At 32.8% G+C, this 22,140-nt stretch overlaps 1 protein-coding gene and 1 long non-coding RNA gene across 5 annotated transcripts; one reads left to right on the top strand and one right to left on the bottom strand.

The window, feature by feature from the left end:
- Window positions 1-3,128: 3,128 nt before the first annotated feature.
- LOC140180405 (uncharacterized) lies at window positions 3,129-5,393 on the bottom strand. The gene is made up of 4 exons (XR_011874624.1): window positions 5,222-5,393; window positions 5,076-5,129; window positions 4,859-4,987; window positions 3,129-3,417 (listed from the first exon to the last, which is right to left on the bottom strand). It is a non-coding gene; the product is annotated as an uncharacterized lncRNA (long non-coding RNA).
- Window positions 5,394-13,847: 8,454 nt separating this feature from the next.
- Window positions 13,848-20,471, top strand: LOC112755511 (sulfite oxidase). 4 transcript variants are annotated; one of them, XM_072221411.1, is made up of 13 exons: window positions 13,848-13,984; window positions 15,364-15,697; window positions 15,802-15,917; window positions 16,020-16,082; window positions 16,155-16,191; window positions 16,308-16,389; window positions 17,195-17,308; window positions 17,423-17,518; window positions 18,354-18,464; window positions 18,548-18,649; window positions 18,815-18,862; window positions 19,016-19,231; window positions 20,111-20,471. In XM_072221411.1, exons 7-13 carry the CDS (start codon window positions 17,282-17,284, stop codon window positions 20,225-20,227), a joined length of 717 nt encoding a protein of 238 aa, XP_072077512.1. In that variant the 5' UTR covers window positions 13,848-13,984; window positions 15,364-15,697; window positions 15,802-15,917; window positions 16,020-16,082; window positions 16,155-16,191; window positions 16,308-16,389; window positions 17,195-17,281; the 3' UTR covers window positions 20,228-20,471. The 4 variants fall into 4 exon arrangements, with proteins under 4 accessions (XP_072077512.1, XP_025659445.1, XP_072077511.1 ...); XM_025803660.2 differs by having other exon boundaries at window positions 17,195-17,313; XM_072221410.1 differs by lacking the exon at window positions 15,364-15,697 and having other exon boundaries at window positions 13,870-13,984; window positions 17,195-17,313.
- The last annotated feature ends 1,669 nt before the right edge of the window (window positions 20,472-22,140 follow it).

Here is a 22,140-nt window from a genome sequence, read left to right as displayed (position 1 = left end):
ATCTCTATCAGATATAATAGTAGAGGGCACACCATGTAACCTGACAATCTCTTTGATATACATTCGAGCCAATTCCTCCATTGTGCAACTTATTCGGATAGGAAGAAAGTGAGCTGATTTTGTTAGTCGATCTACAACCACCCAAATAGCGTCATAACCTGATCGGGTTCTAGGCAACCCTATCACAAAATCCATTGCGATACTCTCCCATTTCCATTGTGGAATCTCTAAAGGCTGAAGGGTCCCTGATGGTCTCTGATGCTCAATCTTAACCTTCTGACACGTTAAACATTTAGATACATGCAATGCCACATCATTCTTCATACCTGACCACCAGAACATCGCTTTCAGATCCTGATACATTTTAGTGCTCCCTGGGTGAATTGAAAACCCGCTCTTGTGAGCTTCCTTCAAGATACTTTGTCGTAGGTCTCCAACATCAGGCACAATAATCCGGTTCTTGAACCTCCATAAACCATCATGACCTTCTGACATTCTCCACTGTTTTCCCTGTTCAACTGCTGGTAATACCTTACGTAACGCTTCACTATCTTGATGAGCCTTCAGAAGTTCTGATTTAAAATCACTTGAAATCTGTAACTGACTCAAACACAAAATTCCAGATTCTTCTCTAACTCCCAAATTCAAACCTTGAAATGCCTTCAGTAACTCTTCCTCCCGTAGCATCATCCAAGCTGCATATAAAGACTTTCGACTCAAAGCGTCCGCTACAACATTCGCTTTTCCTGGATGATAATTCAATTCAAAATCATAATCTTTCAGAAGCTCCATCCATCTCCTCTGACGCATATTCAATTCTTTCTGCTCAAAAAGATACTTCAAACTCTTATGGTCTGAGAAAACATGAAACTTAACACCATAGAGATAGTGCCTCCAAATCTTTAAAGCAAACACAACAGCAGCAAGTTCTAAATCATGTGTCGGGTAGTTCATCTCATGCGGCCTTAACTGCCGTGAGGCGTATGCTACAACATTCTGGTGCTGCATCAGAACACACCCTAACCCTTTCAGAGATGCATCACAATACACTTCAAACGGTTCACTTGGTTCAGACAATACTAACACGAGTGCAGTAGTCAATCTGTGCTTTAATGCCTGGAAACTCTCTTCACATTCCGGAGTCCAGATAAAAGGTGTATCCTTCCTAGTCAACTTAGTTAAAGGTAAGGCGAGCTGTGAAAATCCCTTAATGAATCTGCGATAATACCCTGCCAAACCTAAGAAACTCCTGATCTCTGTCGCTGAAGTTGGTCACTCCCAATTCATCACTGCTTCCACCTTAGCAGGATCCACAGCTATCCCCTGCTTACTCACCACGTGGCCGAGAAACTTCACTTCACTTTTCCAGAACTCACATTTAGATAGCTTAGCATATAACTTCCTGTCTCTCAGAATTTGCAGCACAGTTCGCAAATGATCAGCATGTTCCTCTTCAGTCTTAGAATAAACAAGAATGTCATCAATGAAGACAATAACAAACTTGTCCAGATACGGTCGAAAAATCCTGTTCATATAATCCATAAATACTGCCGGGGCATTAGTTAACCCGAAAGACATCACTGTATACTCATAATGACCATAACGGGTTCTGAAAGCAGTTTTTGGAATATTCTCGTCTCTAACCCTTATCTGATGATATCCGGATCGCAAATCAATCTTAGAAAATACACCGGCACCCTGTAACTGATCCATTAGATCATCGATTCTAGGCAACGGATATTTATTCTTCACAGTGATCTTATTCAATTGCCGATAATCGACACACAGCCGCATACTCCCATCCTTCTTCTTTACCAGTAACACTGGCGCTCCCCACGGAGAGACACTTGGTCGGATAAAATGCTTACCCAACAGATCTTCCAGCTGAGCCTTCAGTTCAGCCATTTCTAAAGGCGACATCCTATAAGGAGTAATTGAAATCGGACCGGCTCCAGGCACCAACTCAATTGCAAATTCAACATCCCGATTAGGTGGAAATTCATTAATATCATCTGGAAACACATCTGAAAATTCACATACAACTGGAATCTGCTCTAAACTCTGATCATCATCTAATACTCCCGCAGTTAATAACATAATACCCTGACATTCAGTTCCAGAACAGTTTACTATCATAGAGTCTAAATAGTAATTATTCACCACAACAGGTGCTTCTGACCCTTCCAGCATAAACTGTACTGAATTCTCAGAACAATCAAGCAAAACATGGTTCTTAAATAACCAATCTCCCGACTATCACAGCGTCACCTGCCTGCAGGATACATCATGTCCCCTGTCACCAATACTGAGCCTCACCTTGCAGTTGATAAGTTCCAAATCCAACCCATTGCTCCTCAGGAACCTGTTGGGCCTGCAACAATCGTTCCATAGCTTGAATCCAATTATCTGTGTTAGTGGGATTTGAGGTTCTCCTGAAAGTCGGAGGGTGAACTTTCAGAAATATAGCAAGTGTCATAGGACCATCCTCATCATTATTATTCCCGTAATTACCCTGATTTATCTTATTATCCAATGCCTCGGCTATTGCCTGCATAGCTACAACCATATTTCCCAAAGTAGCCATAAAGTCTACTGGATCATTCCCTACCGGGCTAGGAGTAACGATGCCTATCCTACCTCTACCTCGCCCGCGACCGCGTCTGCGAGTCGACATCTGGTCCTTATACACACTAAACAAGTGATATTAAGTTGATCAGTCTTAATATTACAAGTCTAATGCTTTAAGTTCCAAATGCATGCTCACAAACGTTTATGCTATATATATCAGTCAGATATCCTAATAGCATATAGACACATATACAGAGAATGTACAGAAGCACAATCAGTCCATCTTTCAGGCTCTATAGGAACGAACTGCTCTGATACCATTAATGTAACACCCTACCACACAAAGCTTTACGCTTAAGTCATAAAACAGAGGTGATGTGGTATTACGACCTCTAAAATAAAATAAGTACATATAATAGCAGAAGAGTTATAATATACTAGGAGCCTTGAAGGATAGGGGAAATAAAAATCGCGAGATAAAAGCGCAACGCTCAAGGAACGAGTTAACTTGCATGCTAAGAAAACCGTAACTGTCAAACATAAGATAACAGAAGTAGGAATAGAGTGCCAAAGATACAAAATAACAAGCTCCTAACTCAGCCTGCGAAGTCAAGACTGGCCGGAGAATATTTACACATATATACATACATATCCAAAACCCAAAAGTACATACACACAATCCTGCCTCTCCATAAACCTCTAAGAGGATCAAAAAGGACAAGTTATAAGGAGAGAAAGCTAAGTACATATATATACATCACTGTACAACAAAACTATACAACAACACTATCCAGTAACCCCTCCGCTTTAAGAGTCCAGACGCCTAACGAGATGGCTCCCGACCTGCATCTGAAAAATAACAACATAGTATGGAATGAGAACCGGAGGTTCTCAGTATGGTAAAGGTGCCACACACATAATATATAAGGTCCTGGGAATGCCAGAGGCAATCCTAGAACGCCGACACTCAGATTGTAGAGCTTAAAGTATTAAACAGAAGCCATAAAAGGTGGTTTCCTAGAAATATTTAATCCTAACTTAACTTAACCTTAAATCTAAGTCATATACTGCCATTCCTCCATACCTCCAATTCCATCATGCATTTTCACAGACAAATAAACAGATAAAGGCAAACACAAGAAAGTTACAACTACTGCAGGTAACAAATACACATTTAGCATGGCAAATACAGATAGGCACACCCAATTAGAGCACAAGCAAGTAATTCAAGTAATATGCATATGATGCATGCCTGTCCTATGGCTGATGAGGCTCATCTGTCGGTTATCCAGCCAACCCGACAAGTCTGAATTGTCCTTAGACTGTCCCCCGACGTGCATCCCCAAGAGTCTATGCATAGATTTTTCTCAAATAATCAATATTGCTCAATGGGGGTAACATTCCCGGGAATTTATATAGTGCCCGGTCACACTTACGTCGTAGGGTCAACAGAGTATCGAGTTTTCAACCTGGTACACGTGGTGGCAAGCCACGACACTTAATCCAGGGAATCTCGTATCTCAGATTATTCAAATTCATAAGCCATATAAATAATTCAATTAAAATTCATCAACATCCACATCATTCTCAATCACATCTCATTCATCATTATATGTCAATCATATTCAATCATTATCCTTCATTATCACACCTCTCATTCCGTCCATCAATAGTTCCAATTCAAAACATAATTCATTCTTTTCCAAATGAACTAAACTTAAAACATGCTCATTTTCTTAATAACTCAAAATCAAACCATATAACCTTTAAATCTAAATCTTTTTAAATAATCATATAAACAAAATCTCTAATTTTTATAAAATTTCGGCAGCATCTCCTCTAAAACTCGGACTTTGCCACCCTGTTCGGGTCCAAACCTGTATTCTTTTCAATTCAACATACCCTTTCTCATCATCATAACAACCACCACAATAAATCTACCTCAAATCAACAATTAAACTCATACAATATTCAAATCCAACAACCAAAATTCAACTAAGGATCATAGTTCACAAATCCTAGGCTTTTAACACAAAATACCTCAAATCAATAATTCACCAAATCATTAGTTAATCAACAATAACATTCAACCATAATTCTCTCCAAATTAACATAACAACATTCACCATCCAAAATTAAAAACTAATTATCCAATAAACTTCAACCAAATATATTCATCGATAAATTACTAAACATTAAACATACACCTGCATTCCAACTTATCCAATGGTCATCTAGCCTAAGTTTTCACAGAACATTATATATTAAATGCAAGAAACCTAAACCATACCTTAGCCGATTCCCAAGAATTATTCCAAGACAATTTTCCTAAAAGAACACAACCCTCAAAACCTCAACTAATCCGCTTCCTCCAAGTTCCAGTATTCACAATTTCAAGCTCCAATTATTTATTTTCAACCTAATACACATTCATAATACATATATACCCAATTTAATACTCAAAGCTCAAATTTAATGAAATTAAAATAGAATTATCGTATCCTCACCTTACCCAAGCTTCACATAAGCAAGAGTGAACGTTTCTCTCAAGCTAATTGGATCTTAAAACATCAGAAATCAAAGAAATTCAATATTCCCACTTAAAATTCGAAAATTGGAGGAAGATGAAGCTGAGAGTGATTAAACAAGTTACCTATGAAATTGTTCCGATAGAAATGTAGAGCTCGACGCGGTGAACGCGTGGCCGCAAACGGTGCGACGATCGGAGCTCGAACGGAGGAGTTACGGGGGTTGGAAGGTTACCGTAAGGGTTCGGGAGTGTTTTTCTTCTCCCTGGGCATTTTCACGCTGCAGCTGGTGAAATGGAGAAGAAGGGCTTTCGGGCTCATTAAAAGTGTGGGTCCGGTTGGACCGACAGCCCGGTTCGGGTCCGGTTCAACCGGTTCGGCTCGTTCGGTCCAATTTTAGACCGTTTTCTTCGAAATTAGTGTCAAAATTCTCGTTTTGATGAGCTCTACCCTATTTTGATATAATATTCGCATTTCTAATCCTCCTTATTAAAAAATAATTTATTAACTAATTATCTACTAATTTAACCGGGGTTTACAATAACCTTATAGACTTTATCATAAAATATAAAAACACTTTTTTTTATGGTAGTGGCTATAAATAAAAATTTTAAACGAAATTAATAATTTATTATCATTCTTCAAATAAACGAAAATTGATTTTCTATATCTAAAAATAATTTAGTTATGTTAATTAATACACCATCAATTATTAAATAAAAGTGATGAGTAATACATCATTAGATTTCCCCCGGCCCCTAGCTAATAGATATATGCGGAAGTAGAAGGATTATTATATAGCAAATTTTTTCAATAAGAAGATATAGATTGAAAATAAAATGTCTCCTACTAGAATGTTAGTTGGAATAACCTTATTTCTATTCTAATTTTTCTCTTTTCTTTTTATTTTATATATAATGTATAATAATATACATCAAAATCAACCACTAAAATAAAATAAGTTACCATATTTTTATATATATGTATACAGGTACAAAAGTTGAAAAAACTAAAACAATTTTTTTTTTTAAATGAAGCTAAATATCATAATTATTCAATTAAAATTAATCCTCCTTCGCATGTCATTGTATATCTCAATATCTGACCAAGAGACAAGTTTATTACAACTATGTCAAAAACCAAAATCTTAGTCAACGGTGTCAAAAACCAGCAAAGTAATGCACTTTCAATTAAACACGATAATACTCAAGTTTATTACAACTACATTTGTTATTAATAATTAATACACTATGCAACGTTCAATAATTAAATTACCAAGGTCACCGCATTATTTTATTTGGTTATAGCAGTCATATACTACTAATTATTTACATTGCTTTATTCTAAAGTAATTTACATTATTGATCTTATAGAAGGTTCGTTGTTATTAGGGCTTGACAATTCATACCCTATTTGCGAGTATCCAATTCGGTCCAATCCGTTCGAATAGGGTAGACTACTCTACCCGCTGCGAGTAGGATAAGGTACGGGTTTAGAGTGTATCCTATCCTATCCTATCCGCACCACATATATAGTATATATTTTATAAAAATCTCTCTATATAGTGAAAGAAGTAAGAATTGAATCCACAACCTCTCTTATGTAATGACTTATAATAAGTGAACAACCACTAAACTAGTTAATTAATTTAGTAATTTAGAGCATTAGTTTTTTATTTTTTATGTTATTAATACGTATAAAATTCGAAATAATTGAATTTTATATTTACTTTGAAAAAATTTGATATTTCTGCGGATAGGGTAGGGTTTAGAATTTTAGGGTGCGGGTAGGGTTAGGGTTGAGAGATTCTCAACCCGCGGATAGGGTAGGGTCCAAACCCTACCCTACCCTACCCATTGCCAGCCCTAGTTGTTATAAGACATATGTAAAGAGATTGGGCAGGAAGCATTAAAGGCTTGTTTGAGAGTTGGAATGGAACACCTAATAGAAAAGAGGAGTAGAAGAGGTGGCTGACTGGGTTCTTTACAATTATTTGGAACGTCTGGTTAGAACGTAATAACAAAATTTTCAACAATAAAGAGGTAACTGTTGATGTCATATAGAACAGGACGTTTTTGAACTACAAAGAGTGGGTTAGTATTGATCCTACTGGTTGTTGATGACAATGCCGAAAATGACATAGAATTGTTAACCTTGTGTTTAGATTTGCTTTTGTATTTGTCTGTTTTATGCTCCACTCTCATTTGTTGAGCTTCATTTATTTCAAAAAAAAAAAAAAAGAAATGTAATACTAGATAACAATGTGTCAAAAACTATGTATTTATTATTCTATTTAATTAAATATAGAAACAAATTAAATATGCAAACTAAACCATGTTACCCAAACAATGTAAACTAAATAACAAAATTATCTGTCATTAAAAACTGGATTTTAACTATTAACGTAGTCAAACGCACTGTTTAGCATTACATTCCTTACAAAAAAATAATAAATGCTTCCTTCAATTCATAAAATATTAAATGTGAAACAAAAATATGACTCATTTATTAGTGTCTTAATGGAAAAGCATACAACCGAACGTAATTGTCACCGAGGTCGCAATTTTAGAATTTTGCACGTTACTTGCTTTTTTTTTGTTTCTAACACCTTTATTTTATTATTTATATAACATAGTTTATTATGTTGCTTTCGTTCAAATAAAAAAATAGGTCTCTTTGGTTATTAATTAAATATATACTACAATGCCAATCTAAAATTCAAATTATTACTGCTGCTAAAGACTATTGTACCAAGAAAAAGTTAACTAATGCTGAACTGTTTTTAATAACGCGTTAATCACGCAAAAATGACTTAATTAATAATTAATCATAAAACTATTCCTTTGTTTCTCTTTCAATTGGATGGAACTCATCAGATAGCTGTCAGCTGCTTCAATCCGAGGGAGCACATGAATCTTCAAGATTCCTCCTTCCTCAGATTTACTTAAACAAGAGTTTGCATACTATGTTTTAGAAGAAACTTTAATTAAAAGTATAATTTATTATCATGAATTTTAAAACGTCGACAAAATCAATCATGAAAAAAATTAAAATTATAATTTTCAGTCTAATTAAAAGCGTAAACAAATTAAATCAAATTGGATTAGATTTGAACAAAATTTCAATTCGACAATCATTAAAGAAAAGTATGGATCAATGTTTTTGGATTTTGGGCTTGGATCGAATCGGACTAACAAATGTGATAGACCTTTAAAAAAAAATTCTAACCTTTCTTCTTAAAAAGAGTAAAACAAAACTATTTTTTAGTTATCAAATAATCATTAATGATGATTTTAATGGTGTAAGATTGGTGTGAGATTTCATCCAATAACTTACTTTTTTTTGCTGGTTACATGCTGGCTAGAATTTAACAAAGTTGCTAGTCCTCTAGACTTTTCCTTTATTTAGTTTTGCTTCAAAAATATTCTTAATTATTATTTTTTTTAAATAATACAAATAAGACCATCAAACATATATAAATAATACATAATAACTGTTTCGATTTTTCTTGTCTTAACAAATTTTATTATCTAAAGGTAATTGTTCAACAATGTAATAAAGCACAACTTTTGACATTCCAATATTCTAAGAATGAAACACAAATAGAAACTAAACCAAATAGAAAAGAATACTAAAGCACTTTAACATGATAAAATTTCACAAGTGTACAGACAACATAACATTTCAATTTTTTCTCAAGTTGACTTTTTCTCTTTAATCCTTTTATATTTCAACTATCATTCATTATATTAAGAAAAACCAATTGAAAAAGAAAATTGTGAAAAACTTGTTAGAATACTATGAATGAGGGAATTAAAGTTATTATACAAATACTTAGTGATAATGCCTGAGATAGTTAACGAGATTGCAATGCACTTTTAACTTTCAACAAAGACAAGAATAATATTTGTAACTCTCAAAAATTCTATTCAATTGAAAAAGAACAACACAGGTCAAAGTAAATGAACCTCTGCATTATATACTTTAATCAATCAATAATTGCGTGTCCTTCATCTAGCTAAACTATAACCTTAAGCAGTTTCAACTAATTTAGGATGCAGATTAAAGCTTTCACGATGATGAGATTAAAAAAACTACAATAATAAAGGTCAAGAACACGACCCCTTATGCTAAAAATAATTTCAGACGTTACAATAAAAAACAAAATGACTAATATATCCCTAACTAAGCAAGAGAAAATATATTGTTTCATTGTATTTTTCTTGAGCTCACCCAGTGGCGGAGCTTAGTTCAGACAAGGGGATATTATGGCCCCCCCAAAATTTTTTATAAAAAATTTAGTACTACTTTTTTAAAAAGATAAAAAATAGTTCAATTAACTTAAATATTTTACTATGACTTAAAATATCTAATAAGTTCAATAAACAACACTCTCTCTATCTTTAAGTTTAAATATAAAAAATTAGATATTTTTTATTTATTTAATTTAATATTATTTTATATTTTACTATTTATTTAATTTAATTTTTCATATGATAAAAAAATAAAATATTTAATAAGTATTAATATTATTGTATTTGTATAAATTGATAAAAAAATTCAATAAATATTATAAATTTTAATATTTATCCTTCTAACTTCTTCTTTACATATTTTACAAGATATATATTCAAATTTTTATATAAAATAATAATGAAAAATCAAAGAATTGATACATTTTTTAAGAGGAAGGCTAATATTTAAGAAGGAGAACATATAACTTTTACAATATCAACACATGTAGATAGTTCTTCTACTTTAATGAATCACGAAGAAAATGAGATATAACCTTCAAAAGTTCAAAAATTTACATCTGATGACTTTAACCTTAACTTTTTAGAACGAGATCTTAAAAAACGGCTTTAAATTTGGTAATATCATCCAAACCAGAGAGATGAGATTAGACGAACTTATCTTAAATGAGGTTCATATCAAAAATATTTTAACAATTATTCTCTATCTGAGTATCTGGTTCCTCCAAAATTTTGTTTCAAATTCCGTCATTGAGCTCACCTACCTTTATCTTCTATGTTTCCTTTCACTTGCTCATTGAATCTTCAATTGTCATGCTATCATTTCACTGATTTATATGTTATAATTTGATGAATATCAGAAGAAAAAATAAGAATCTTTAGGATTTTTGTCAAAATTCACCTTCATTTTCAAAGTTATGTTCATAATAATATTATTATATTCACTAAATTGTTTCTTTTCTCTTTCTAAAATTGCATAAAATACAAATTTAAAGTTGGATGAGGTGAACCTAAAATGAAGTTCATAGTATCATATAATAGCTCCAAGAAATTCTACATTTTCTCTATTAATCTCCATTTTTTTTATGGACAATATATTTGTAGCATTATCTACCATTTTTAGAATGTCAAATGCTTTTTTAAATATGATTGCATTTTTCAACATCACATACGTTGTATTCTATCGAGTTAGAACATCTAACTTTAGACCAATACCTTTTTTAATCTCTACTTGTTGTATGCAATTTTTAAATTTTATAATTCTTCTATTCGAAACTTTTACATATTTCGCACTTTCTATGATTTACCAATAGGCTTTAACCCTTCTTGCACAGTCAAATTTAGAATGAGTAGGACCAAGAATTAATTCGTAGCGGATCGAAGCTATATTTAAAAGTTTGTCGCTAGTCAATGGGTTGCTGCATGTATAAGACAAAATTTAAACCTCTAACACTTACTTAAGCGAATTAGTAAGCTAACCACTAGATCAACCCAATTCGATTTAGACGTCAATTTCTTTAATTTCTCTTTTTCTGTTGAATAAAGTTTATGAACATATGATATCAAAGTGTTTCTAGCTTTTTCTTTTTGTCATAAGCGGCAATCTAGCTTTTGTTTTTGTCAGAATCTAGCTTGAATCATTTGCAACATGAGTATAGGGCTGGCCCATGGGTATGGGCCACGTAATTTCATCCCACTAATTTTATAGCTGGGGCTGAAATAAGCTCCACAGCATAGGATATGGGCCAATTGTTAGGGGCCCGAAGACTGGAATTGGGGTAAATTTTGGGGATTAGGGGCCGAACTGACTCTAAGAGAGGGATACTTGAGCAAGAAAATTAATAAAATATTACCCAAAAAAAATTTAATAAATTAAGCAAATAATATTTTCAAAGGTGTTAGGTGGAGTTAAGTATCAAAGTAATCTCTGAAGTTGTACTCGAGTCTCAAAATAATCTCTAAAGTTAATAATTACTCAAATTTATTCTCGAAGTTGCACTCCGAGACTCATAGTAATCTCCGAGACATTTTCTGTTCATCAAAACCTTAAAACGACGTCGTTTAAAAAAAAAGAAAAAAGAAAAAAGAAGCGTAAAAAAAAAAACGTCGTCGTTTCATATTTAAAAAAAAATAACAATTCCCTTATTCTTCAACTCTTCAACTCTCTTCTTCTTCTTCTTCTTCTTCTTCTTCTTCTTCTTCTTCTTCTTCAACGGATCACAAAAATAAAAACCAACAATACAAAATATCACAAAAAAAAAAACTAGCATTAATAAGAAAAGATCAATCAAATTAGCAAGTATCAATCAACCTAAACAGCAACAAGCACAAAAAATAGCAACAATAAAAAAATCAATAATAATTACAAAACAAAAAACAATTAAAATTAATCATTATTGTTATATTGAAACAGGATCAGCAACAACAATCACTCAAAATATTAAAGAACAATGATTGAATAACTAAAAAATTTTTTCAAAAAAAATCACCATAGATGAGAGATAGAACCATGCCAGAGGGGAGAAGAGGGAGACAAAGCAGAGATGGAGGCTGGCAAGCGGCGCAGCAACAAGACGAAGACTGACGAGCAGCGCAACAATGACAACAATGACAGAGAAGGTTGAGACTTTGTGCCTCTGCCTCTACTGTGTTTGAGTGTGAGAGACTAGGTTGGGGTGGGAGATGAGCGGCGCGGCACTAAAACGGAGGCCGACGAGATGCAGCTGCAGCGAGGGTTGAGGAGAGCTCTTGTGAGTGTGAGAGTATGGTTAGGGAGGGAGAGGGTGTCAAGTTGGAAAGAAGAAGGAGAAAAAAAGGACCTCAGGTTAAAAAAGCAGAAGAGAAAGGGGAAGAGAAGGACGTTAGGTTGGAAAAGCAGAAGAAGAAGGAAAAGAGTTAGGGGAGGAAAAGGGGACAGATTGTGGATGGAGGAGGAGAAGGAAAAGGTTGGGAGAGGGAACCGGGACGGGTTGGGGATGGGGAAAAGAACGAACGGGTTGGAATTTTTTGGGGGGGGGGAGGGTTCCTTTTTCTAAAAAAAATGACGTTATTTTAAGGTTGATGAACGGAAAATGTTTCAGGGATTATTATGAATTTCGGAGTGCAATTTCGAGAATAAATTTGAGTAATTATTAATTTTAGGGATTACTTTGAGACTCGAATGTAATTTTAAGAATTACTTTAAGACTTAACTCGCGTTAGGTGCATAAGTATTTTTTTATAATTAACTCTAATTAAATTAGTTCAATAACTTATTCACAAATTTCTCTATTTTCTACAAAATTTTATGTGATAGTTTTAAATGATTGTTACAAAAAAAATTCTCTTAAAATAAAAAATAAAAATACATAAATTTGAGTAATAAAGACATAAAAATTATGAAATTATGAAATTGAGTAAAAAAAAGTATATAGATAAAATAAAAAACACAACAAATTTTAATTTAGAAAGAGGAATTTTTATTATACATGCACATGATTTTGAAAACATAACTCAAAATTATATATTCTGAACAAATTAAATAAAAAATTACGTTTTAATAAATATAGATGTTGAAAATTATATTTTAAATGAAATGAAATTTAAAAATAATTTAAAAATATTAAAATATAAAATTATAAATAAAAATCTTTTAAATAAAAATTTAATTATTCTTAATTTAAAATAATAAAATTTATATATAATAAAAATTATAAATTTAATAATAATTAATCTTTTATTTATTATTTTACTAATTTTTTTTTAAATTGAAAAAAAAAAAAAAGCTTTACCACTTGAAAAGAGCATGACGACGAAGGGGGTGAGGGTGTAGTAACACATTTGCGTGGTGGGCCCGTGGAAACTTTCAATACTCTCCATTCCACTCAGCCAGAAATACCATGGGCTTGTGTGTCACCATTCAACTATGAACTTTGTCCCTTGTCCTATCCAATTTTGTGGCAACTACAAAGTATAATATATTGGGTCTGTCCTACTGTCCAAGAAGAAAAAACACAACAAAATACAACAACCATTAAAAAAAAAAAAAAAAGGCCGCCTTGTACCGCTGTGTATGTAATAATCTATTAGAATAATTCTTAAATAAAATTTTAATTCGTAACGAACTAATTTTTATTTTGTCAAATTAAAAAATACGATAAAAAATCAAAATTTTTTGACTATATTAATAATTAAAAGATACATTTAAATAATTTTATATAATAATTCAATCAAATTTATATATTTAACTAAATTTATGTTAACATTGTACTAAAAATGTTAAAGATTAAAGTAAACTAGAGATATTATCCAATTCAAAAAAAATTAGGAAAAGTTTCATCAATTTGTATGGAAGACAAATTTTATACATTATAATAATTTTTAACAACAAAATTAATACTATATTCCACTTTATTTTATATAAATATATTTTTATATTGTTTTTCACAATAATTTATTTATATTTTTTAAATAATTATATAAAAAAAAAAATCAATTACTGCCTCAAAATTAAATCCTTATTAAAATGGGATGTAACAAAAGAGGCAGAAACGTATTTATCATACTCTTCGATGCTATCAACTTATCAAGTATCAATCAAAACACTGAGCTTTTCATTCAGAAGCTTCAATTCTTATTCGCATTATTACTCTTCAGGTACGCCATCTTATAATTATCAAACACTTTTCTGTGGAGATTTTCTATGTTCCGTTTTTGAAGTTTCTTCGTCCCTGTCACCAAATTGAAAATTTGTTGCATGAAAGTCCTCTGTTGTTGAAATTCAATCATTCATCTTATTATTTTTCTTTCTTTTACAATGTGCGGAACACTTGGATTTCAATTTTATATATATAGCTTGAAGAGGCTACTGAAACTTTTTCAGTTTCACCATTGTAACGCTGGTTTAATCTATTTCCTCTCATATTGTATGCATGTCTGTTTATTCTGTTTGGTTAATTGTTTCTGGAACCCTAGAATTGCACATTCTTAATTAATCAGTGTTCTAGCAATACAGTGGAATTCGTTGAACCCTTGTAGATATAGATGGAATTGAACTTCTAGATTATGGCTTCTCTTAATCACTTATTGCAGCAGATAAATTTATCTATGCAGAAACTATAGTATTAGGATTATTTATTGCAGTATTATTCTCTCTTCTGTGATTTGGAAGTTGTAGAAGTAGTTAGGTGATATATTAAGATCGAATATTACATTTTCACAGACTTTGCTGCATTACTTAGTTGTGGAAAAGGAAAGTTATGGGTGCGTTTGTTGCTGATTCTCAAAAGATTGCTTTGACAACTCGATTTCAGAAACTGGAAACAATTTTAATTAGAAGCTACTCTATTTAGTTTTCCGGAAAAGGTTAATTGATTTTTTCTTTAATCTATAAAATTATGTCAAAAATGATTTTTCCAGTGTGTATATATTACTGAATTTTTGTCAGAAAAGGCTAAAACAAACGCATCCTATATACATCTTTCATAATCCAGCTAACTTTCTTTATTAGTCAAATGAAGATCCTTATCTAGCCTGTGCAGAACCTGAGGTTGTCATGTTGGTGCCCTTTCTCACGATTCCATCTATTATTGTTTGTGCTGCTTCATATTGTAATTGTTGCACTTAAAATTACTGTTAAGTTTCTATAAATTTGAGCTACGATACCTTGAACATGTGTAAAACTCTTTGATTTGTATTGTTTCATTGGGAAATCTGTTGACTAGGAATTTTAACTTGATCATATATGCTTTAGCTGTTGTTAAAAGCAATATTTTTGGAATATCTTCTCTTGTGAACTCTTATATGGAGTTTAAGTTTCAACTATGAGATGATGCTGATTTTAAGTTTATTTATTTTAGAACGGTTATTTTAGGTATCCGGGGACTGATAGTTTCCATTTTCTCATGAACACCCAAATATTTAACATGATATGATTTCACTTATTATAGACCATAGACCACTGTGACTCCTTTTTAAATATTTATAACTCCTCCTAATTATTGTATCCTGTCATATGGATTTGGATGTTTTATTAGCATTCATACTCTAGCATTTGGATTTTATCCTCGAGCGCTCAAACACCACAAAGTGCAGTGTGACAGAAAGAGACAGTACGCTGGGCGAGTCTCTCATCACCTCCATATGGCCTAAGACTACAAAATCTCTCAAAGCCTCACTCCAGTTCCACTCCTTTCTTCTCTTTCCCCTTTCCTTCATCCAATCCTTTCTAATTCATCCTTTAATCAATCTCAAACTGACCCCTTATCCTCACACTTAAAAAGACAGAGAGCAGAAATGCCTGGACTCACCGCACCTTCAGATTATTCTAAAGAGCCTCCTCGTCACCCTTGTCTAAAAATTAACTCCAAGGCAAGCCTTTTAGTTATCCTAATTATTTCCAGGTATCACGTGGTTTCATAAATATTTCATATAAGTTTTGTAGATTATCATGCTTTCATTTTCTTCTTTGACAGGAACCTTTCAATGCGGAGCCACCACGTTCTGCACTGACATGCTCATATGTCACTCCTTCAGATTTCTTTTACAAGAGAAACCATGGCCCAATTCCCATAGTTGAAGATATTGAAAGGTTCCTTTTTTTTCTCCTTCTATTTTATGACCTTCTTTTCAGCTTAACTATTAATGGAAAATAAAATTAACTTTGTCTATGACCTACTTGGCTGAGGAGCAGATACTCCGTGATGATATCAGGTTTGGTGGAAAAGCCCAAACAGCTTTTCATGAAAGATATCAGGTTAGTGCACTGATTGATTCTATGGAATTGTCAAATAGGAATTGGTTACTGACCTGGTTATTTTGGTGGCAGGATGCTGCCCAAGTATAATGTCACTGCCACGTTACAGGTTGGTTTCAAATTAATAAGGAACATAATTTATTTCCTTTTTTCTTTTCAAAGGTGTTTTTGTTTTTGGTATACATACTGCAAATGAATTTGATTTTCACTTTTTGGGTTCCCAAGTGTGCGGGAAATAGGAGGACTGCCATGAGCAAGACCAGACCTGTCAAAGGGGTTGGCTGGGATGTTTCTGCCATTGGAAATGGTTAGCATATGTCCTTTTCTGAGTGACTGATATGAAAGTTGAAATTGCTCAAGGATTGAAGGAGCTATATATATGTGCAAGATAAGCATACATACCCGTATCTGTTTGTTAGTCTTTGTGTGTGTACACGTGTGTATAATATTGGACATTTGGTTAGCATATGTCCTTTTCACATAAATGATCAAGAGCAAAAGATAAGTCATGTGACAATTTTAAACAATCATATGATCTTTTGTTAACTTTGATTATTGACTCTTCATATGAGGTTACTCTTGTAGTTTGGTGGACTTCAACCTGACACCCATCTAACATGGATCTCTCCTGAGCTTGATATCATTGTATTTTGTAAAATATAACAATAAACACAATTGTAAACATTATTTTACCTAGGGAAGGTCAATTTCACTGAAACCATTCATGCTGAATTTAACCAAAGTTCAGGGAAAGTCAGTGTAATTGCTTTATAAGATGTAATGGCTAAAACTTTTATTATTTCACCTCTTACATCAGAACAACCCTCTCAATTGATATGAACTAGAATCCTGTGCTAGAACTTAAATGTCTAGAATGATGTGACATTATGAATGACTTTTGATGATTTTTGTTCTTTATCACTATGTTTCATCCCAAAGTGCAAGCAAATTGACATGGCTAGAATTGGATCTCAGGATCAAGTTACATGGGTGCTACTTAACCTGAGGCTTCTTATTGTTTGTGTTCCTTGCGTAGTTAGCTTATCAGTTGAGATGTTTAACAGAATAGATCCTAAATTCTGATGACTTTTTAATTAAACTTTTTGTCTCAGCTGTTTGGGGAGGTGCCAAGTTGTCTGATGTTCTTGAACTAGTTGGAATACCAAAGTTGACCAGTAATACTCAATTTGGTGGAAAACATGTTGAGTTTGTTAGTGTTGATAAGTGTAAGGTACCACTATGACGTGTATTTAAATTACACATCATGGATTACTTCTTGATTTTAGTTTTATTCATCGATACAATTCTGTTGATTTCTCTTAATCTCCAAAAAACTATAGGAGGAGAAAGGAGGTCCTTACAAGGCATCAATTCCTCTCAGTCAGGCAACAAATCCTGAAGCAGATGTTCTACTTGCTTATGAAATGAATGGAGAAGTATGTAAATTTGACCTTTATGTTTTTGCTATTTTCTTACTGCACCAAAGAATTTAAAGGTTCTTCTAACTTGCTTTAGTTACCAACTAAAAGAAGCCAACAGTGAAATTATTTACTATGGTTATTGTCACAGTGCAAATATATTTTCTTAATTTGGCACAAATATGCAAGACAAATGGTTCCCCCTGTGTGTGTGTGTTATCGTCACTGTTATTTTAGTTTTTGATACTTATGGAATTTCCACTTTCTTTGAACCTAATAATTCTTCTTAGTGTGTCCTCAATCCTCATGTGATTCACCGTAAAATGTTCTATCAGAAAATTGGTTCCCACTACAACCATTATTACATTTCAAACATGTGAAGGCATATTCTGTTACACTGGCTTCTCTAAAAATAATATATTTTTTGATGAATTCATCAAGAGGACATAGTACGGTTACAGTTATACAGAGAAGGGGGGGGGGGGATTCTCATGAGTACATAAGCTCAAATTTAACATTTAGGTGAATTAACTACCTCTACCTGTAAGTTAGTCCCACCTATCAAAATTGAAAACAAGAAGCATGTTCAAGGATGGAGATGGAGGTAAGCATTGGAGAGAAGGGTACAGCTGAGAGATGAACTTATTTTGACATGCATGATTAGTATTACTAGGAGTTTTTCTCAGTTCTCATCCATTTCAAACATTAACCCTTTTAACCTGTTCTGTCATTTCTGAAAAATCTCTGCATAATACTCTAGTCTTAGTTTACAATTTTCAGGTTTCTGTTTCCTTTTCTCTTTTTTGTGTGTACAATGATCAGGGTAGCTTAATGTTTAGTTGCCTTTCTTTAGACTCTTAACAGGGATCATGGGTATCCATTGCGTGTGGTTGTGCCTGGCGTCATTGGAGCTCGATCTGTTAAATGGCTGGAAGATATCAATATTATTGAAGAAGAATGCCAGGTCTGATACGTGATGTATAATAACTTAAAATACCAAAACTTTCTTTTCAGAATGTTCTAGAACTTAACATTATCAAATTTCAGGGCTTCTTCATGCAGAAAGACTACAAAATGTTTCCACCATCAGTGGATTGGGATAATATTAATTGGTCAACCAGGAGGCCCCAAATGGATTTCCCTGTTCAGGTACACTGATTATTGTACTTCCTGCTGTACATAACTTAGTTTGGGTTACAGAGAAAAAGTTGATTAATATTTTCAAATCCAGTCCCCAATCCATCATACAGAATAAATTTATGCATTTTCCAAGAAATACTTTGGTATTAATAAGTAATGATTTCATTTTGGCAGTGTGCTATATGTTCTCTAGAAGATGTGAGCACAATAAAGCCTGGGAAGGTTAGTTTATGTGATCGTGTACATGGGCTACTCATGCATGATCATGAATGTGCTTTTGTTGGTTCGATATGAAATGCACAAACATGGTTCTTTTCTTGATCTTGTTTTACATTGCTTGAATGTTTGAGTTTAATACTCGGATATTACATTTAGGTAAAAATTAGTGGGTATGCAGCATCAGGTGGTGGCAGAGGCATTGAGAGAGTCGATGTTTCTGTTGATGGAGGCAAAACCTGGATTGAAGCCTCAAGATGTCAGAAAAGTGGTGTCCAATACATAGCGGATGGCTTCAACAGTGACAAATGGGCATGGGTGCTATTTGAGGTCACAGCTGATATTCGTCAGAGCACCGAGATTGTTGCAAAAGCGGTATGTAATACATCTTCTGCTCATTCTCATGATTCTAGTTACTTGTCTTATGGAACTAGCAAGATATCCTAAATACCTGGCATCTATTGATGTATACATCTAAGAGATAATAACTGGATATGCTTCATACAAAATGTGACAAATTGTTGAAACTGTTGTCCATTCCAATTTCCAGATTATTTGCACCAATCGAGTTTTACAAACACTAACATCTACTCACAAGTTGTTGAGTGTCAGTCTAAAGTCCTCCATGAGTTCAAATAATTTTAACTTTATTGTGTTTTATGTTCCAGTTCATGTAAGTTAGTTTTATAAAGTAATTAGATTAATTTGATGAATGAAGTTGTATGAGAGAGTGGGATGACGTAAATGATATTCATTATATGATGATGGATAAATTATACAAATAGATAATTGATGAATGTTGGAGGAGCTAACCACAACTTTCATGGCTAAGACGATAGTTGTTCTGACTTCATCAAATGTGCCTAGGACTTTCTTCACTGACTTCCAATGTCAATTAGTTAAATATGTGTTTTTTTTAGTTATTTGATTTTCTAGGGTTTTCTGATATTATATATATATACCCCTTTCTAGCTATTGTGTATCAATTTTATCAGGCTATTTGTAGAAATGACCATGGCCTTATTCTTTTTCTTCTTAGAATCTCTCTGTTTCGGCGGTTAAAATTAGGTTCGAAATTTTCATGAGTTCCACATATAATCTTACACATCAAACTCATCAATGAAATTTTGCACCCATTTTTACCCCTCAACAAAAAAACTCTTATTAATAAAAAAAAATGTATAGCCTCATAGATTGATGCTACATTGCTTAAATTTCTATATATGTTTCTAATACTGCTGGCTGATTTTGCAGATAGATTCAGCTGCAAATATCCAACCTGAAAAGGTTGAAGACATTTGGAACTTGAGAGGAATATTAAACACTTCATGGCATAGGGTGAAAGTTCAAGCCGGTCACTCAAACTTATAAAGTAAATAAAAAAAAAAAATCTTGTCACTATGCAGCCTTGTTTTTTTTTTTTTGGCCTTCCTTCTCTCCCAACTACAAGAATGCTTGAAGGTTATTACTTCACAGCCAAAACTGAACACATTTTAGTCATGATTTGATAAAGGTCCTTATGTCTAAGGAGAACGAGTAATAACTAAATGCTTACATTTCTCTAGGATTGTCAAAATCTCGGTTTCTTTGAGTAATTATACTGTGTTTGGTTCTACTTGAGGATATCTCAAATTTGTTTTTGTTTTTATAGTAAAGTTTTGTTCCATATCATTAGAAATATTTTTACTCCTATTTTACTTTTCACAAATTCTTGGTAGTAGATGCTTCGGTTCTTGGTAATGGTAGTAGATGCTTCGGGGGTTATATGTATATATCCCCGATTCAAATTTTAGATGAAAAACCACCCCGTCTCTAGCCACCCCTCCCCTCCCCCTCCCCCCTCCAAAAAATAAAAAAATAAAAAAAATAAAAACTTTAGTATGAGATTTCTACTTAATGGAACAATTGTAATATATGAAAAAATTACACACAAAATTAGGGAAGTTTACATATTTTAGTTTTTATGTTATTGAAGATTTTGGATAAGAATATTCTCACGATCAAATTGAATGACTTTACGAAGTTTGTATTTTGAGTTTTTTTACCATCGATAATTATTTTTGTTTGTCTAGAATAAATTACGTCAATGGTATAGATGTGAATATGACCATTTGAACATGAGATCTTAATTTTTTTTCTTTTATAATGGATTTTTTTATTTATAAATAAAATAATATTTTAACAATATACGTATTACTGAGTGTATTTATGTTTTTACATTATTATTACTGAGTGTATTTATCTTAATAAATGAACAAATAATATCCGTACAAACCTGTTTTGATATCTTGAAGAACTAACTACGTCATTGATGTCCTTTTCGTTAAACTTGTTTAGAACTTTCCATAAATGCATAACATTTGGATTAACATTCTTTAACATATCATAACATGGAGTTGTCTATTGTAGGAAAAGTAGAGGCTGGTTCTTAGAGGACCTGTTTGGAATATGCTAAGATTGTGGTTGTCATTCGTGCTGTACATGAGAGTGGTATCTAAAAGGTTTACCCCAAAACTTTTGATAATACGTTAGGTGCCCCATGTGATTAAGGAAATGAATGATGATGTGGCGGCTGTTTAAAAGAGTGGTATTGTGTGGGCTAGGAATCACAGACTGGACTAGCGTTGGACATGTATAGAATCGGTAAGGCCCATGCAGTGATAAGCTCATGGCACCCCAAAAGAATCGGCCCGTCACAAAGAATGGATTAAATGTGAATTAAAAAATGAGTTTCCTTATGAATTTGAAGTTGGACAATGTTAAAATATTAATTCAATAATTAATAGAGATGGTTGTGGTTATTTTTAATTTTTATAGTCGTCGTTCTTGTTACCCGGTTACCCATTAGCGCATTAGTATTTTAAATTTTTTAATTAAACTGTTTTTAAAAATGAGTAAATAATTTAAATTTGTAGTGTTTTTTTATTAGTAATGTTGACATGTGTGAAGGATAATATATACTTTTTATAGATATAATTTATATTTTTTTTGCCTTATTTCAAAATGATTTCTATGTTTTTCATATATATTTTTAACCTATTCTGATCCTTTAAAAACCTTAAAATACTTTTTTCACGATAGGAGCGTCCTCATAATATTCTGCCATCTTTATATGTATGTAACTAAAAACAGACACTACTTTTTAGGAGGTAACACTCTTAAACAGCTAAAGACATCACATAAAGGTTAGACGTAATTTATATATCAAGGTTAGGGATAAATGTTTTGCTACGTAGATTTAAGTATTTAACAATATTTTAATCTCATTTGCTGTATTATATTTG

Source organism: Arachis hypogaea, chromosome 16, assembly GCF_003086295.3.
Source record: "Arachis hypogaea cultivar Tifrunner chromosome 16, arahy.Tifrunner.gnm2.J5K5, whole genome shotgun sequence".
In the NCBI taxonomy this organism is placed as follows: Eukaryota; Viridiplantae; Streptophyta; class Magnoliopsida; order Fabales; family Fabaceae; genus Arachis; species Arachis hypogaea.
Note: the sequence above shows the minus strand (reverse complement) of the source record. Positions and strands in the feature narration are given on the sequence as shown.

What these genes read in the sequence shown, in the direction of transcription:
- LOC112755511 (XM_025803660.2), top strand. Translation starts at nt 15,623, where the DNA reads ATGCCTGGACTCACCGCACCTTCAGATTATTCTAAAGAGCCTCCTCGT. An exon ending in CTTTTCATGAAAGATATCAG is followed by an intron (nt 16,083 to 16,154) that starts GTTAGTGCACTG and finishes TTTTGGTGGCAG; the next exon opens with GATGCTGCCCAAGTATAATG. An exon ending in CTTATGAAATGAATGGAGAA is followed by an intron (nt 17,519 to 18,353) that starts GTATGTAAATTT and finishes GCCTTTCTTTAG; the next exon opens with ACTCTTAACAGGGATCATGG.